Source organism: Kogia breviceps, chromosome 4, assembly GCF_026419965.1.
Source record: "Kogia breviceps isolate mKogBre1 chromosome 4, mKogBre1 haplotype 1, whole genome shotgun sequence".
NCBI classification, from domain to species: Eukaryota; Metazoa; Chordata; class Mammalia; order Artiodactyla; family Physeteridae; genus Kogia; species Kogia breviceps.
In genome coordinates this window covers 37,769,046-37,786,498 of record NC_081313.1, presented here as the reverse complement: position 1 = coordinate 37,786,498, position 17,453 = coordinate 37,769,046, and the positions used below count along the sequence as shown (strand labels likewise).

General features: G+C 40.0%; 1 protein-coding gene across 2 annotated transcripts in view; it reads left to right on the top strand.

Annotated features, from left to right (window-relative positions):
- The first annotated feature begins 3,007 nt into the window (after window positions 1–3,007).
- EMB (embigin) overlaps window positions 3,008–17,453 on the top strand; it is a 51,642-nt gene continuing 37,196 nt past the window's right edge. Inside the window, exons 1-2 of one of the 2 annotated variants that reach the window (XM_059061869.2) lie at window positions 3,008–3,317; window positions 14,394–14,483. In XM_059061869.2, coding sequence (XP_058917852.1) covers window positions 3,209–3,317; window positions 14,394–14,483 — 199 coding nt within the window. In that variant the 5' untranslated portion in view covers window positions 3,008–3,208. Of the gene's footprint in view, window positions 9,531–14,393; window positions 14,484–17,453 lie in introns of both variants that reach the window. The other variant, XM_067030962.1, reaches the window with a different exon arrangement.

Here is a 17,453-nt window from a genome sequence, read left to right as displayed (position 1 = left end):
CCCATCCCGCCGCGGAGCACAGGCTCCGGACGCGCAGGCTCAGCGGCCACGGCTCACGGGCCCAGCCGCTCTGCGGCATGTGGGGTCTTCCCGGACCGGGGCACAAACCCGTGTCCCCTGCATCGGCAGGCGGACTCTCACCCACTGTGCCACCAGGGAAGCCCTATAATGCTTTTTTCTAATAAAATTTTAAAATTAAATATTATTTTCAGTAGGAACTAACCCACTCCACATTCCCATTCTCATTTTCACAGTTTCCCAGGATCATGTCATACACGTTTCACTCAACAATAGCTTAAGAAAAAAAAAAGAAAGATTTTATAGCATTATTTTACTATAGAAAAAGGGAAAACAGAGTTTTAGGAAAAACAGAAGAAGAAAAGAGATGTTTTGCCTATACTGAAAAGAGTTGTAATGTAGTCGGGAAAGAAGATATAATCACATAAGTTGAATACCAATAAAATATTTAAATGGGGGTTGAAACCAACAATGAAGATCAAGTCACAAGGCTGTAAATTGTTAATTGTCAAATTAATCCTAGGGAAATTCAGAGGAGAGTGGCTGGATAATTTATTGTGGTGACACAAGCTACCCTTAACTTTAGTGTCCTAAAACAATAGTGTTCTTACATCTCACAATTGTGTGGACCAGGAGTACAGGCAGGGCTCAGCTGGGCAATTCTTCTGCTTCAAGGAGCATCACGTGGCACTCAGCAGGCCTTGTCTGAGGCTCCAAGAAGGGTCCCTCACAAAACTAGCACACCTTACTGCCCCTCAGCCCCTCTTTCTACATGGCACCTCATCCTTCTAGGCCCCCCATGTAGTTTGGGCTTCTCACAACACGAAGATCTCCAGGTAGTCATACTTCTTTCCTGGCAGCTGTCTTGTAAGAACAAGAAGGAAGGAAATGGATGCTCTTGTGGTCTGGATGTGGAAATTCACACAGTGTTACTTCAGCGATATTCAATATGTCAACAGGAGTCACCCAGCTCAAGGGGAGGAAATACAGGACCCTCTTTCTTCTTCAACATACGTCATGATGAAGACAGTGTCAAAAAGATGTGGCCATATTTAATTCACCATGGAGGGAAAGGTCAATCTGGACCAGAAAGATCAGAAAAAGCCACACATGGAAGGTAGTATATAAATTAGTTTTAAAGGATACGGATCATTTGAAAAAAATGGACTGGGGATAAGGCTAAAAAATATTAAATATATAAATATAAACCAGTACTCATGGGGAAAACTTTAAAAATGCTTAGCAAAACAAGAATTATGTTTCTTCCTCAATTTATTTCGCTCTAACAGCAAAAGAGAAGTGGAAACTAGCGTCAACCTGGGAAGTCACTTTTTCCTGTTCATAAACACGTTGATCTGACTGGGCAGATAATTTTTCCTTAAATGAGGTCAGCTTACTTGAAGAAAGGTGAATTTGAGCTTAAGGATTTTATTGGAGTAATTGGGGAAGGTCGGTCACATTTCAGTTTGTTTTGAGAAGTGCTTAACTGTTAAAACTCTCTAAAGGCACAGGGAAATGCTTGTAGTTACTCTTGAGACAGGATGCAGGGCAGCAAGACAGGGGTGTGACTTAGCGACCAGTGATCAGGCAGTTTGGGTTTAGCAAGTCCGCTCAAGGTCCTAAGAGGGTCATGATGTAAAATGTTTAGTCCTTCAGGGTCTCTCATAAGGCTTTGTTCAGAAAGGTTTAATCATTATAGCCATAATCTTCTGACTGAGACGAGGCTTTCCTTAGATTTGTAGTTCATAGATAAATAGCTCTCTAGATGTGTGTGTGTATGTGTGTGCGTGCGTGCGTGCGTGCGCGCGCACATATACGGGCGCTCCTTGCAGTACAAGAAATGAACAGAGTGCCTGGCACTTGCTGGAAATTTAATATTGCTTAACGAACTATTATTCATGTTCTCTTGATACAAATTTAAATAATCTACACTTTCCCTCAAAGTTTTGCCTATGTAATATTAAACTGGAAACAGGAATATTTTAAAAGTACACACCAATTAAAAATCATTCCTGTATGAGGTGAGCATAGCTCTTGTCTTGCACTTCAATTTTCAAAATTCGTGTCTAACATTTTCTTTCAATCCTTTTCTTGACACTGATATATTTTGAGTTTATGACTATCAAACCTGATATTGCAAAGACAAAGGCAGAGGGAACAAACTCATGAGAAATACTTTTAAAATATATCTTTTAATGTATTATAACAGCCTAGAGAATTATCACATCTTACTACTCCTTTATGTGGTAATTAGATTACTCCTACCCTCTTCGGTAAAGCAGTAGCTTTTAACTGTTTTATTTTATTTGGTCGGGAGCACTGAAAAATTCCAAGCTACAGTAAATAAGGGATAACATTATCTTAAACGGTGTTGGAGTTTGACAAAGGTCTACAGGCTTGTGCATTTTACACAGTTATCTACTTTCCATAGTTTTGTTTCTTGAGCTCTAAGTGGCTTCTCGGAAACTACTAGGTTAAACAAACAAAAGAAAATGGAAAACAGACTGCGGGACTCTTGAGACTATGAAACCTTAATCTAGAGCGAACCAGTTAAGCCTTCAGACACTGGAGAGGAGGCTGTGTGTGATTGGTAGGCAGAGCAAAGACAGATTAGTACAGGATGCAGGCAGGGCAGCTGGATAGCACCTTCCACCAGCACACACGTAAGCCTTCTTAACCCAGAATGGCCGGGGGAGCTGAAACGCGTTCCCATCCTCTGTCCCACTAAAGTAAATAAGTGAACCTTGCTTCAGATGAACTGCAAAGGAGAGAGTCTGCAGATGTATCTATAGATATATAGATATTAGGAGTTTCGACCTCTCTCTCAGGAGATGGGCTAGGCGCCACCTACCAGCGTCTTTAGCTATCTCCCTCCCTGACCTGCTGGGGCGGGGAGGAGGCGGGGGAGGATGAGGCGCGGGGGTGGACACCGCACATCCGGGCGCTACTGCAGCCGGCCGCGGGCTGCATAATTGATGGAGGGCCGGGCGCAGTTCTGAGTGTGCTGCTGGCACGGTGAGAGTGTCTCAGGGGAGGAGGGCAGGGCGGCCGGCCCCTCCCACTCCGCCTTTTCTCGAGTGTCCTGCCCCCGGACCTGGCAGCGGGCGCCGGGCCGCCGGCGAGTGTGCGCAGCGACTCCGGGCACCGACGGCGGTGGGTGCGCGAGGACCGCGGTGGACCTGCTGGCGCCATGCGCTCCCTCCCCAGTGTGCGGGGGCCCCGGGCGCCGCCCCTGCCGCTGCTCCTCCTGTGCCTCCTCGCCCCGGTGCGCCGGAGCTCGGAGGACGGCCGTACCCCAGGTGTGATGGTTGCAGGGCCAAGGAGGGGGCGGAGAGCGCGCGGGGATGCTGGCGACCGCGGGTGGGGAACGGCGTCCGCGTCCGCCCGTTTGCCACGCTAGGGTTATCTAAACTGGCCGAGAGGCCAGCGCGGTTCGGGCTTCTCCGCTGGAACGAACAGCACCCTACGTGACGGGGTCGTGGGTAGTAGGGCAGTGTCTGGGTGTTCCTAGGAAAAGGGCGTGAGGGTGCGGGCAGGAACAAGGCAGCGACTTGGCCTCTGCTAAAGTGGCAGGATTTCTGAAAGCCACATTTCCCAAGGCCCTTCACTTAAATCGACAGTGAGGCTTAAATATCTCCTCCTCCCTTCCTGGCAGGTGGGTTGGCTTTGATGATGTTTTTTAGAGCTGAGCTGAAATAACACAACAACAAAACAAAGCACCACGACTTAAGGATAATGTGTGTATCTTCTTTTCTACCTTGGTCTTTGAGAACAAAGACCATGGGTTTTTCTTTGTTTGTATTTGTGGTTGTATTATTAAGACACTGAAAGAGGGATTTTGGTGCAAATCATCAGGGAAACCAACAACTTAGATTTGCCATTTTAGCTTCACCTGTTTATAATTACTTTTTATGGTGAAAGTATTCCATCTAACATACTTTCTAATGCAAGTTCCTGTGTTATAAAATTCAAAGTATTAGTGGCTAATTAGGATAACACCACCTACAAGTTTGCAAATATTGCCCATCAGTAACTAAAATCAGGATATTATTCTACACAAGGTTTTGAACCTTTAATAGGAATTTTTTTTTTTTTTTTTTTTTTTTGCAGTACGCCGGCCTCTCACTGTTGTGGCCTCTCCCGTTGCGGAGCACAGGCTCCGGACGCGCAGGCTCAGCGGCCATGGCTCACAGGCCCTGCCGCTCCGCGGCATGTGGGACCTTCCCGGACCGGGGCACAAACCCGTGTGCCCTGCATTGGCAGGCAGACTCTCAACCACTGTGCCACCAGGGAAGCCCAGGAATTCATTTTTTATGAGCTTACAGCATGTAGATTTTTTGTAACATACTTTGAAGATGGAAAGATAATCAAATAATAAATACTCATTTTTAAAATAAATGTCCTTTAACAGGCCTAGATGTTAACAACTTGGACAAAACGGAAAGATGGGGGCATGAACCCGTGTCCCCTGTATCGGCAGGCGGACTCTCAACCAGTGTGCCACCAGGGAAGCCCAAGATTACTCGTTTTTAAATAAATGTCCTTTAACAGGCCTAGCTGTTAACAACTTGGACAAAACATTTTGGGTTGCCTCAGTTTCTAAATTTCCTCACCCCGCTTTGCAGCCACCTTTCTCTTTTTCATTCACACCACTTATAAAGAATGGTCAAGGACGTTTTCTACACCCTGGGCTATCCCTGATTCACCTATCATTCACCTGAGAGTACTGCACTTCTGAGGACCAACGCATTCTAGGTGTGTCCTAGAACTTTGGTTCTCGACTTGGCTGTATGTTGAAATTACCAGTGAGCATTAAAAATGCTGATACATGGATCCTGCCCTCAAAAATTCTGATTCAGTTGGCCTGGGATTCAGCCTACACATGAGGAGTTTTAAAAGCTCCCGTGTGATTTTAATCATATGATCCTAAGCAGGTTGAAAACCACTGATTTGAAATGATATGGCCTAGAGAGTGCACTGTTGGGTAGGTATTCCATTGGTATCAGGGAGTCAGGTTTAAATTGACAGAGCAGACTTCCAAAGAGAAAAGCAGAAAACAAATGAAGGTGGAATAAATTAACAAATACAGTTTTAAATAAATAGAATGATGTATATATGTATGGCAGATGTCTGTGTGTGTATGTAGCACAAGTCCTGTCCTTTAAGCTCCACTTAAGCTAAAATTATGGAAGAATGTGACATATAAAAGGCATGAAGTTAACATTTCATTTCAAGGCAGAATTAAAAATTGTGAGGCAGCCTCATCTCACATTATAGATACTATATCGATCTTGGTGAGGTTCAGTTTCCTCCTTGCTAAAGACCATTGTGAAGTTTACTGGCTTTTTACCTAGGTGCTTTTGAACTACTTGGAAGTAGGTGTTCTATAAACCTAAGATTTGGGGCCAAATTTTAAAAATAAAAATGTTTAACATTTTTTATCATAAATGTATCATATTTAACAACTGTGTGCCAGGCATTGCACCATATAGTTTATAGCTCTATGGGTTAGTTTTTATTATCACTGACTTTCAGATGAGGAAACTGGAATTTAGGGAGGCTAAATAGTTGCCTAAGTACAAATAATTAAGCAGTAGAGCAGGACATTTAGCATTGTTCAATCCGATTCCAAATACTGTGTTCTTAAACTCAGTTGTCTCTCTGAGATGAGTGGGTATGTTTATGAAAGTTTGGAATCATTGACAGAGAGCAGAGTGTGTGGATACAAATGCTAGATTTGGGCTGTTGGGCTTGCTGACTCAGTTTGAGTCCTGGAATAAAGTTGGCACAAGGACTCACCTTAACTCTTTTAGGCTGTTTTAATTAAATAAGAAATGTAAAATATCTTTATGAAGGAGAAATATTACATAAATGGGAATATAAAAATCATTATTATTACTCTTATGGGGGAACAAATCGAAGGAAAGGGTCATGCTTATCTTTTGAAAACTGTTTGCAGGGGAGTCATTTGAAATGATCATTTTTAACTTCTAAAGGAAGTTGCTTATATGCTTCCTTGATCAATGCCCCCTTCCTTTCTGGAGACACACAGAGCAACTGCCCGGTAGTAAATATTTGTTGGAACAAATATTCGAGCACCTACATATGCCTTACATTTTTAGTCTGTATCTAAGCAGAAAACTAGCAGTTTTTACCTTTCATGGCATTTAAACTTTAAAGGAACGGATTGGATATAAGCCTGTCTTTAATAGGGTTGTATCTGAGGCATCAAAATTTTGACCCTAAATTACCATCACATTTGAAATTACATTATATACACATTTGTTAAGAATTAGTTCATCTGGCTCTTCCTCATCCTGGTCTTTTATCCCCATCTCTCATCCCCATCTCCTTCCCTTTCTTCTGGGAATGAGTCCTGTAGTCATTAGGTGGGGAAATGCAGAAGCGTCTCCCCTGTTGAAGGAAACCAAATGGTTTCAGATCAGGGAATTAGAAGCTGAGCCCAGTCAGGATGGCATCCAGGTAGGAGAGCAGCCCCATGTAGAGTGTTAGAACCGAAGCACATGAGGTGGGCGTTCCTGAAGAAGGGTGGTCTGGCGAGAGGCCTCAGAGCTGAGCTGAGTGACAAGGGTTTCTACACAGCTATGGCATGCAGGTCTGATCCTGATCACAGGATGGAGGTAAAGCATGCAGGTGCAGGATACTGGAGCCTAAGTGGGTGCGGAAGACATCTCTTTGGGGCCAATAGGAGATTAGTTATATATGGAGGATTGATAAAGTAAGTAAAGCTGGTGAGGATAATAGAATCTAGGTTTTTCTCTAGAGAAGAAGGAAATAAACGGGGAAAACTAAAATGAACCTTGTGGTGTTGGACTGCAATTGGCAGCATTAGTGTGAATTCATGACTTTAAATATCTATCTATCTCTATCCATGTCTTATGCCTATATATATCTATATAAATAGATGCATAAATATAAATGTGTATGTGTAAATATATATATAATGCATATATGTGTCATATATATTTACAGGTGTTCCCTGACCACAAAGTTTAATCTATGTATAATTTATAGTCAGCCTTCTGTATCAGTGCATCTGAGGATTGAACCAACCATGGACCATGTAGTAACGTAGTATTTACTCTTGAAAACAATATGCGTATAAGTGGACCCTTGAAGTTCAAACCCTCATTATTCAAGGGCCAACTGTATATATGTATGTATATTATACCCATTATATATATGTTATGTGTGTGTGTATGAATATGTACACATGTATTCCTCGGTCTGCCCACTGCGATGGAGCAGTGATGAACATACTTAGCACCCAAATCTTGATTCTAAATACATTTTTTTTTTAAACTAATAACATCTTGGACTTTTTATAGAAATGGCTGATATCAGGACTGGAGTAGGGAAAGGATAGGATAAGCCTGGAACATCTTATGCCAGAAAGCAGTGAAGTGTTCAAAGAATAATGGGTGATGTCAAAAGGATACAGAAGCCAAAGTGAAGGGGGTACGACTGGACAAATAGAGCATGAAAGTAAATAGTAATACTAATGGATTAGTATCCATATGCACTGAATAATGTCCATTGAATTATATAGGTATTCATGAGTACATACTGAACTTAATTAAATGAGTCAATTGAAAGTTTGATGAGGCACAAAATATTGTATAGTTTCAAAGTAACTTCCCACAAAATTGGCACTAATGAAAAGGGAGAAAGAATACCTTTTAAGTGGAGAAGCCTGGCAGACAGCACTTTAATCAAATGATCAGAGTGTAAATTAGTAAAGAAAGAAATAAAATTGTGTGTCATCTGATAGGATGCAGTGAGAAGAACACAACATCTCCTCTGTGATTTTCCTGCCAAAGATGTCTACTCTGAATCTAATTGTATTACAACGTAACTATCCTGGAACTTTCATAAGCATCAAGGTCATAAAAGTCAGGAGAGACTAAAGCTGTTTAGAGTGAAGAGAATAGAGGGACATGGCTCACAGCAGCTCATGTGATCCTGAGCTGAAAACTTTGACTAAAAAAGTACATTATAAAGACTTTTGTTGACACTTAGATGTGGGATGAGATGACAGTGCATAAATGCTAATTTCCTGATTTTAACAGCAGTATTGGGGTGAAGTGGGCTATGTCCTTTGTAGGAAACAATGTTGTAATGTTTCTGAGGTCGAATGGGTCATCAGGTGACCAACTTGTTCCCCAGTGATTCAGGGGAAACATTCTTTACTCTGTACGTAAAACTTTTCTGTTAGTTTGAGATTGCTTGAAAAGCAAAAAGAATTTCAACTCTGAGAAAGCTTGAATTAACAGACAAACCACAAGGATAGCTGAGAAATAGTCATCAGTTTATGTAATTAGGTATGATTTTCCAAAGGAGTATTTGCCTCAAACAGAGACAGATTATAAGTGTGGAGGCTGTCTGTCCTAGATTGTAATCTTTTCAAGTTACTTTTGTATAGCTGGCCTCACATATTTCACAATATTAGGTGAACCTCAGAAATAAACAACTTAGGACACACACATTGACATAGAAGGAAAAAAAACCTCACAATGGTTTACTAAAAATAAACTCTCTACTCCTAATAAAACATAGTCACTATTCATGCACAACAAAATATCTCAAATAATATACTGTTAGTATAGAAATAATAGATGTTACCTTTAAAAATGGTGTTTCTCTTTAATTGAAAATAATATTTTTCTGGTATTTTTAAAGTTATTGTGGTCATATCATTACTAATGTATACCTACTCTCAAGATAGAATTTTTTTACTATTGCCTTACAATTATATAGTTCTGAGATCCTGAAAGGGAATTTAGATGTCTCATCTTATCTTGAAGCCCAGAGTGCTTTTGTGATGTAGCCAAGAGCCTGGAGCTAGCTAACTGCTGTAACTGGTTTCCTAGTTTGCATTTTAAAACTCCATCCAGCACTTGGTGCCTCTTTGGAAAAGGTCCTCAAATTAGGAAGGGCTGCAAATGTTCATGCTTCAAAATATCTGCACCTAAACCATGTAAAACGACCTCAGGGCTATAGGGCCATTTGAAGATTTTTAAAAATCATCACTTTGAGGAATGAGGGTTGAAGATGTACCTGTTTTGAAATCAGGATTTCTCAACTTTGGCATTATTGACATTTTGGGCTGGATAATTATCTGCTATGGGGGGCTGTCCTGTAGAATGCTTATTTAGCAGTCTTACTGGCCTCTACCTTTGTAGTGGGTGAGTTGTGTCACCCCCCAAAAGATGTTCAAGTCCTGACCCTTGGTATCTGTGAAAGTGACCTTACTTGAGAGTAGGGTCTTTGCAGATGTAATCAAGGTAAACATGAGGTCATGTTACATTAGGATAGACCCTTAACCCAATGACTGTGTCTTTATGAAAGAAGTGAGAGGGAGATTTGGATTTAGACACACAGACACACAGAGGGAAGATGGATGTGTAAAAATGGAACCAGAGATTGGAGTGATGCATCTACAAACCAGGGAATGCCAAGGATTGCTGGCAACCACCGGAAGCTAGGAAGAGGTAGGAACAATTCTTACTTAGCACCTTTAGAGGGAGCAAGGCCCTGCACCTTGATTTCAGGCTTCCAGCCTCTAGAGCTCTGAGAGAATAAACTTCTTTTGTTTTAAGTCACCGTATTTGTGGCAATTTGGTATGGCAACAGTATGAAACTAATATAACCTACCAGGTACAAGTAGTAACCTCTAAGTTGTGATAACCTGAATGTCTCCAGACATTGTTAAATATCCCCTGGGCAGGGTGCGGGGAAGAAGAGAATCACCTCTAGTTGAGAACCATTAAACAGAATCTGAGAACCATTAAACAGAATATAAGTCCTATCAAAGAATAACCTAGTGGGTGAAACATTTAAAAAACCCAGTCTCTAGAAAGAGCAGAAATCCTAGTTTTATTTGGCATAATTTTCACTGTTAAAATATCTTAATGACCCAGGTGGAGGCAGTTTGAAACATTAGTTTCCACACTGCCCTTCAAAATATATTTTATTGCAAAAATCGTATTTTAAAGAAAAGGTGAATTTATTTGCATTTCTATGTGACCAAGTTTTAAAAATAGTTTTACAAGGCTGTGTAAAAGTACATATTGCTTTTGTCATTAGGCTTTTTAATTGTTCTTTAATTTTTTTAAACTAATCTAAAAATGACCTTCTTGTCCAATAGTTCCCATGTATATAAAAAAATATGAGTTCCCTATCTAGACTGTTACCTGTCCCTGACTTAGAAAGTCTGACTTATAAATGTTCCCATCAGGAATTTATTTTCTTGCCAAAACTTCTTTCCTCTTCTTTTCTTGACAGACTCTCTCTGGGGTATAGTGTCTAGGAATCAAGGTAGCCGTATTCCCCTTCTCTTCTTTTACTACTGCCGCTAGGGACAGGGGAAAGGGATCCTAGATTCCTAGAGCCCAGTGGTAGAATGCTAAATGTATTGTTTACAAGCGGTATTGGTAATTAGATATTTTAATGATATAGTTCAGCTATATCATGGCTTAAATGGCTTTTACAATTTGGTGTGGGATCTCATGGTTATCTATATTGATAGTGTTGTGTTGCTTCCACGGGGAAATATATTCTGAGTTTGAAACCTATGTTTTATAAATAGTATATGTTATCCATTCCTAGGTTGTGTTTCTGTAATTGGGTTGCACATTTATATTGCTATTTATCAGAATGCTAAAACTAAGACTTATTAAAATAATTTTAATTATACATGTTGATAGCAATCAATACATTATGTGGATGAGAGAGAGAAAGACAGGGAATAGTATTTATCCTAATAGCTGTTTCTTACACCTTTCTTTAAATGATTTCCAGACCCTTCCAAGATTTTGCGGGGGGGGGTGTTAGAGAAAATGCTTATTTTTAAATAGAGGTATAGTTGAACTGATTTTCTGACTTAAATAAAAGCAAATCTTAAAACACAAGGCAGTTTTTTAGTGTTTATCATTTGTTTTCTTCCCAACTTACTTCAATTAAATAGGGCCCCATTTAAACTAGTGAAAATGTTACCTTAATATTAAATAGAAATTATAGCATGTTTATTTCATTTAAAATGTTAATAGCATAAATTATAAACCCTTCTAGGAGTGTCTGTTTTAAAATGTAATACGTTAAAGATATCTAAATGGAGATCATTTTGCGATTTCCCATGAAACAATATAGGTGAAAATTAGAATGTTACACAGTTCTTTGATGCAACACCCTCATGCCCCATCGCCCAAGTAGAGGGAGAAAAATCTTTTAATCTCTGTCACAGCTACTAAAAGCTACTCTTTTACGTTGGCATTTTGGCCACTACCTGTAAAAGAATGCCGAGTGGAAAATTTCCAGCAGTGATTAATAGAGGGGTGAGTATGGTAACTTAAGGAATGCGTATTATGATCTTGGCACCATCACTCAATATTATCCAGCTTTTCTGATCCTTACTTCTCTATGAAATGAAACCCCACGTAACAAGGCAGTGGCAGAACTTGGACCAGGGTACAAATCCCTGACTCTCCATTCTGTACTTCTTGTTGTGACTCAGCCTAATCCTTTCAGGGAAGTATTCAAACCACATCTGCCTATGAATCTCCTGCCAATTTCCTTTAAACACTAACATCAGCTGCATCAGCCAGCTGTCCTCTTACTGAAAGCAATAAGGTTTACATTCTCACTTTTTTGATTAAAAAATATCTTGGCTATATAATGAACTTCTCACTTTAATATTCTAACACCTTCTGCAGACTGCCCTGCTCTTGTACTCAAGGCTCTTAAAGGAACTTTTCCCAAGACAAAAATCACAACAGTTATACATGCCCTTTTGCACTCGGGGCTTCTTCAGTGGAGTCTGGAGCCTGATCATGAATGCTTTAAAGGCAATAGAAAGTTAGGATACAGGTGGTGGCTGGACTGTAGATGTCTATTTGTATTTTTAATATATGTGTTGGCAATTGGAAGTGGTCACAACAGTTAGTATATTCTGGAACTATCCAAATTTTCCTATTCTTGAAGCTTGGCTTTTCCTTTTCCTCCTATTCCTTCAACTTTCATAAGCTTATATTTTGCCCAAGCCAAGCCTAGACCCCTTTCTCTCCTTGTTCTAATGTAGGTCCTAGGGGCACCCATCCATCCACATCCTGTTGATGCAAAATGGGACGATAACCCCAGCCTCAGAGCTCATCTCCATGGCATTATCTCCAGCTCTATTCTACCTCCAGAGTCCTTCAAAGATGTAGATCACACTGCATACTCTGTAGCTCACATACCGACTTGTATACACCACATAGGCTAGTTACAGTCAATACTATAAATGGGTGCTACTCTGAAATTTTAATGACTCTCAATCACAAATTGTGGGCCTAAACCAACATTATGATCCATGTAGCCCTCCAGGAACCAAGTTTAACTCAGCTTCCTATTCCTTATTGGCATCAAGCATGTATGCTGTATATGTTCACTTATTTAAGTGAAATAAGAATCAGAATGATAGCATTTTTTCAGCTTATGTCATCTTTACTGTTGCTGATACTGTGAATAAGAATAATGATAATGATAATAATAATAAATGTCAGACCATCTCAAAAGGGTTATGAGCTTGTTTCAGGGATAAAGAGTGTGGTGAAGATCTTCATGATGGCATTCTGCTCTGCAATAGGCTAGGCCAAGAAAAAGGGTCTCCCGAGCGAAGGAAGCAAAGATATCAAAGCTTATGTTTGCAAGCTTCACAGAACAGATGATAGAGTAGAACAGTTCTTTTTTTCCCATCTGCTGTTCCCAGATGCTGTTCCCTCCTGGCTTCCTGTCCAGAAGGGAACAGCATCTGCCTTGATCTTCCTGAGATATTTTCTCTTTAATGCAACCTGTGAGCTATGCCCAATAATAGAAAAAAAAGAATTTTCATATTGATAGGTGACTTTTCGGCAGTGTGTGTGTGTGTTTGAGAGAGAGTGACAGAGAGAGAGAATAGGAATGAATGAATATTGGGTGTGGTGGAGAAGTTTTGTATTCCTGACAGCCTAGTGAGAAACTCAGGGCATATTTTCCTAAATAATCACTGTCAGAGGGTAGTATGATTTAGGTAGGTTATTTGTTAAAGGATTATTTTATGGGAAAGTCCATCCCACCTTCCAAGACTGTGATCAAAGCTCTGGAACATGGCTAACTGGAGAGCTAGGTTCTGCGAGGTAGATTTTTTTTATTAGGCAATATTGAAAAGCTGTGTGTAAGCAGACGCAACAAAAACGATCACTTGCTTTGATAACATTTTTCATACATATAAGAAAAGTAAAGAACTAGAAATCTAATCTTGCACTAGGAGTAACTTTCTGAGCAGAGTGTTAAAAGTGTGGTGTAAAAAAGGCCCAGGTTTAATTTAAAGTGAATGAAGGGTCTTAAGAATGCAGCCAAGTTTACAATAATGCGCCTTTCTCCTCTGGCTTGTTTGGTAAAGTTGGGGTAGTTTTAGTGGGAGGTAAGGTCTGTGCCCTAAAGTCAAAGAAACAGTAGCTAGTGTTAAAAAAAAAAGAATCTTTGAGAAGAGTGGGACAGGTGGAAATGGAAACCTTGTTTCTTCAATGAAGGTTTTTGAAAGAAGAGGTAAGTGACAGAGAAAAACGGAAAGTTGGTTTGGTAGAGGACATACTGGACTGTCACCGTAGCTGGAAAACAGAGCAGCACAGACTCTCCCCGTCCATACATTTATGTTCTCTGTCCTCTAGCGCCCGGTGCGCTCTCTCTTATTCCTTTTTTCTGCCCTTTATTTTGGTCTCTCTGTCCCTTTTTGTGCTCTCATCTTCTCTCTGTCTTTCTATGTCCTTTTTTTTTTCCTGGCACTCTTACCTAATTTCTCCACATCTTCATGTATGTTTTATAAAGAAACTACCAATTTTAGGATAAGGAAAGGTTTTTTTTTTTTTTTTTTTTTTGCGGTATGCGGGCCTCTCACTGTTGTGGCCTCTCCCGTTGCGGAGCACAGGCTCCGGACGCGCAGGCCTAGCGGCCATGGCTCACGGGCTTAGTTGCTCCGCGGCATGTGGGATCTTCCCGGACCAGGGCACGAACCCGTGTCTCCTGCATCAGCAGGCGGATTCTCAACCACTGCGCCACCAGGGAAGCCCCGGTTTTTTTTTTTTTTTTAAGCCATTTGATGTAATCAATAGGGATTTTTCAGTAAGAACATAGAAAAATTGGAAATTTTGTTATATTTAATAGCTCAGTGTGTTTCTGAATGTCTGTGGAGCATGTAAGACCTAGTGAATCAGAGCTTCCTGAAAACATTATTTTTCATTAATAGTATACAATATACCATTTTAGCTGTTGTGAACTAGCTTTTAGACAGTCACTTAACCTTGATAATAATATGTAATCACATGTTCTTATTCTTACAGCTGCACCTTTCACAAGTCTACCTGTCCGGGAAGAAATGATGGCAAAATACTCTAACCTTTCCTTGGAGAGTCATAACATATCACTGACTGGTAAGTGTATTGTGTTTCAAATAATATAATGCCAGACAATTTTTCATTTTTAATTAAGCTACTGTATGAATTATGAAGTACTAAAGCCTGCTGCCAGTCTGGCGGGAGAGACACACCAGTACCATATATAGTCATAACACAGTGTGACGGGGTCCCGTGCGACCAGGCCGGTGTGCCCTGTGTGAGGGAGGTGGCAGCCTTTCCAGGCACGGGGGTTAAATGCTCTCTAGAAGGAGGGCGCCTGGGATGAGAGGAGGGCTCATTTTGATGTGTAGATGCTGTTTGGTTTTCATCACACCTTGCTGGTACATCCGTTCAAATCACTGTTCACTGACAGGAGAATTCATGTATCTGCTGGAAGGCCTTTAGGCAAAAAAATTAAAGATGTCATCTATGACTCCTATGGAAAATCAAGCGAAGAATCCTGACATAAAACTCAAGTCTGCTTTCTCTTTTCACAGTTTTGGATTCCAGTATTTTAAAAGTAATCTCAGAGTTCTTTAAATGAGCAAGAGTAGTTATCTGTTTTAGCAACACTATTAAAAGTATAATTAGAATTTTAATCCTATTTATTAAGTCACTAATAAGTTTCATCCAATTATATGTCCAGGCTTTAACTGTCCTCTAGTTTAAGAACGGTTTCTCTATTTCTGTTTAATATGAATTAAAGGTGTGCCCCTCCCCGCAATCTGATACCAGTAGAATATTTGCAGTGAGTTTTCTGGTAGGAGAACATTTTTATGACTTTGTGCAACCCCTGTTTATTCCCAGATGTCCCCATCCTAGTATCTGGAGCTGATTCCTGCTTGTAAAAAGTAATTACAACACTCCTGTGTTGCTGCTACTTCTTTTACTTTTTGCATGTTCTAGTCGTTGGTTTCCTTTGTTAGGATGGAATGTTTCTTTAAGAGAGATTTATGTGAAAACATAAGTTTGCAAATCCTTTGATTGGCCTGGTAATGCTGGCAGCAGCATACCCCTCACTTATCCTGTGTAGCTGGAGCCCGGGAAAAAAAGGGTCAGGTGCCCAAAGGGAGAGCAAAAATTGGACTTTTCAGTTGATGTCAGGTTGGTTATTTACTTAACCCATTTGGAGGGTTTCACTCCTAACCACTCTTTTATTCTGGTACCAGTATTCCTACAGTATTTATGAGAGCAGGTGTTCACAATTGTCCGTCACTCACCTTCAGCTTTGGCCTGATCAAACTTTAGTCAGGCTTTTCTCTTCCTCCCAGACCCCTGAACTTGGCATGCCCCAAGTCTGAGCAAGCAGTAAATGCATAACCACAGCCCAATTGTGCTGTCTGCTTCTACCCACCGGTTGCCTCATTTCTTCTCAAAAGTTCCTGCTAGCCTGCTTACCCCTCCCTATAAAAGTCTTTTTCTATTTGACAGTGAGATACTTGTAGATCCAAAGCTTGGAGCATTTTTCCCTATTGCGATAGACTTTTGGAATAAAGTCTCTCCTTACTTAAGTCTAGGTTTGTTTTTATTTGACAAAAGAAAAGATTTGACATTAACTTCGAAACACAGGATCTCTGAACTGTGACCCTTGTTGTTCTGTTTGCCTTCTTTTCAAGAAGTTTGGTCTTAGGAACTGCCTTTATTGAAATATAGAATTTAAATCTGAAGACGTACTTATGCTTATTAGGAACCATAGGCTTTCTTCTTATTGTTACCACCAGGATTTTTAATCTACTTCATAAATAGAATGTTTTCATATTTTGTCATATCATTGTTTATTTGAATTGTGCTTAACATTTCTGTGTTGTTACTTATTTTCTCTTTCCCTCTGGCCATTTTAGAAGTTAATCTCTGTTGGGATAAAGATTTTTTTGTACAGAGATACAAATGTAGTACATTAGTTGCAGATTTTGGACCAGCATGACAACTTTTGGCCCAGTTCATAGCACATTTACTCAAAGATGCTAGAGACTTGGAAACAGGTCCTGTGCCTTGGAGAGTGAAAAACATGACCTAAAATTCGGCTTTCATGAAGGCCTAATTATTTACTTGTTTTATGTTTTTAAAATACTGCTAATCATTTACTTAACAGACATATGGTGTTGACTATGTACCATGTATGTATTTCTACATATAACGTAGTTTAAACCTCATAAGAACCCTAAGCAATGGGTACTATTACTATTTGCAATTTTCAGATGAGGAAAAAGAGGCACAAAGAGATCAAGTGAACTGACCATGGTCACAGGTGGTAAGTTGGGAGTTTGATTTTGAACCCAGACTGTCTGGCACCAGGCGCCACTCTATTAACCATCATACTATGCAGCCTTTCTTAATGCCCAGTTACTCATTTCTTTCAGCAGTGTTATTAACACAATTATAAGTATTTTAAGGAAACTTAGGTTCACTATGAGACTATGGAAAGAAGTTTCAAAAACAATGAAAACAAAGGTATTTTGATTGCCCTTTGCTAAATAGGTTTGTCTTGGAAATTGCATTTGCTGAAATAATGGATATCTTTGTAAAAGTATAATTGACTTCACTAAGCATGAAGTGTTTTTTTTTTTTTCCAGTTGTCTGATGTCACTGTGTTTCAAAAATTGATCTTTTAATAATGGACTATTTTAACATGACTGTGCTAGGTTTCCCAATGTCAATATTCAGAAGTCACTGTATTATAGCAATTAGAGTATTTCTTTATTGTTTTTTTTCTTTGTGCATATTATAGTGTTTGGTGCCTCCATTAGTGTGTTATAGTTTAACCCAAGAGGTTAAAATCAAAGCATCAGCTGGCAGTTTTCTGGACTACCCTGGTAATGTTGGCATAGGCTCTTCCCACTGGCACATTTTATTTATCATTTTGAGATGTGAGCAGCTGGCCTGGCAAGGACCTCGTGAGACAGGGAGGTAGACAAAGCAGGCATTGGAACTACAGATACGTATATTAAGGCATGGAGTAAAGTTTGGGAAGATTAGTCAAGGTCAGGAAAGGCAGCCATGTTGCTT